Genomic DNA, 1,479 nt, shown 5'->3' with positions numbered 1-1,479 from the left:
CGAAACCAGGAGATGTCCTTACTGAACATTCTATCCAAATTTATGATATCGGTATCGGTATCGGACATAAAAAAGTGGTATCGTGCCATCTCTATGCAAAACTGCATAAATATTTATTTTACCTGTTTGATGTGTGTGGCAAGGTGTGGTCTGCAGTGCTGCTGCAGGGGAGGTGGACCCACGGGCGTAAAGTCTGTGCTCTCTCGGCTGTTTTTTTGGTGTGTGTTGGGCTGTGAGTTGAAAAGCTACAGCCAGCTGTGTGGGTACACTAACCATGTGTGAAAAGTGGTCCATAACGTAATGCTTCAAAGCGTGTTCATGCAAACATTGTCGGGTCTGCCGTGGCACAATGCGACTTCTGCTCATGAACCTCTGTGCACAGCGTCTGCAAATCGGGGCTGTACGAAGTCCCCTCATCGTTACACAAAACTGTAAGCTGTCATCTGTGAGGCGCGAGCGGTGTTTGTTTTTACCATAGTTCATGGTGGAGAATGGCTGCTCTGCTGAGTTTTGCTCTCTGTAGCCGTATGAAAGGCAAACTACACTGATTAGCAGCGGCATAGGCACACTTAAAATTTCTTCTGAAATTTTCGCTTTCTAGTATATATATATATACACACAATTTAACACATATTATACATGATTGTTTAAGAAAGGAAATAAAGGCCGTGTGCCCTGTGCTTCTGTCAGGGCTCTGTGTGCGGGCAGGCGGAGAGGAGGATCCAAACGCAGGACTCAGACACTAACGTGAAACTCAAAAACCTCAGCTTTATTGCTGGTATGAAAACAAAACATGAAGTGACCACTGAAATCGGAGAACAGGAACACAGGCATAATCTGAGGGTACGACGCGACACCGAGCATGGGAAAACATAGGGCTTATATACACAGGGTAGTAACGGGGGAATCGGCAATAGCAGTTTCACGTACTTTGATAACGAGTCGGCATGCAAAGTAGAACAGTGCAACCACCCTGCCCCAGTTAAATATTCCATCTGAAAAGATCTCAGAGGCCACTCTCATAAAAACCTTTCTTGTGGGACAAAGCGAAGAGTTATTTATCATTCTAGGGAAAAAGATTGAATAATGGTAAGCAAATAATTTAGTTATTACAGTTATAGTTGAACAAACATGCATATCATAATACTCCACGCCTTTAAAGTTGCCTGAAGAGGCACACAGACAAGTTACCAACCTTTGGAGCTCTACATTTCCATCCAGCTCGTCTCCAATATGCTGCAGGCACTGAGCAAGCTTCTTATGTTTTGGGTCAGTCAGCTGGCTTCCATCAAGCTGTTCTCTCGTCACTGCCCTATTGCCATCTCTTTGCCTCTGAACTCGCTCATAGATGAAACTATACAGCACAAATACACAACAGTAAGCCATCTTACACTTTCTCTAGTTCAACAGCAAGAAACCAAAGTGAAGGGGTTAAGATGACCTGGTTACCTAAGCTGGTTGTCATCATTGAACCTTGGC

The 1,479-nt window shown here is 44.2% G+C and overlaps 1 protein-coding gene across 1 annotated transcript; it reads right to left on the bottom strand.

Moving 5' to 3' along the window:
• Window positions 1–879: 879 nt before the first annotated feature.
• LOC106632467 (apoptosis regulator BAX-like) lies at window positions 880–1,473 on the bottom strand. Its single transcript, XM_042215356.1, has 2 exons — window positions 1,196–1,473; window positions 880–1,066 (listed from the first exon to the last, which is right to left on the bottom strand). Exons 1-2 carry the CDS (start codon window positions 1,384–1,386, stop codon window positions 880–882), a joined length of 378 nt encoding a protein of 125 aa, XP_042071290.1. The 5' UTR covers window positions 1,387–1,473.
• Window positions 1,474–1,479: the final 6 nt, after the last annotated feature.

Source organism: Haplochromis burtoni, unplaced genomic scaffold, assembly GCF_018398535.1.
Source record: "Haplochromis burtoni strain Fernald_Lab_line unplaced genomic scaffold, NCSU_Asbu1 Contig_701, whole genome shotgun sequence".
NCBI lineage: Eukaryota > Metazoa > Chordata > Actinopteri > Cichliformes > Cichlidae > Haplochromis > Haplochromis burtoni.
The sequence above is the reverse complement of the archived record's forward strand: the minus strand, read 5'-3'. Positions and strand labels throughout refer to the sequence as shown.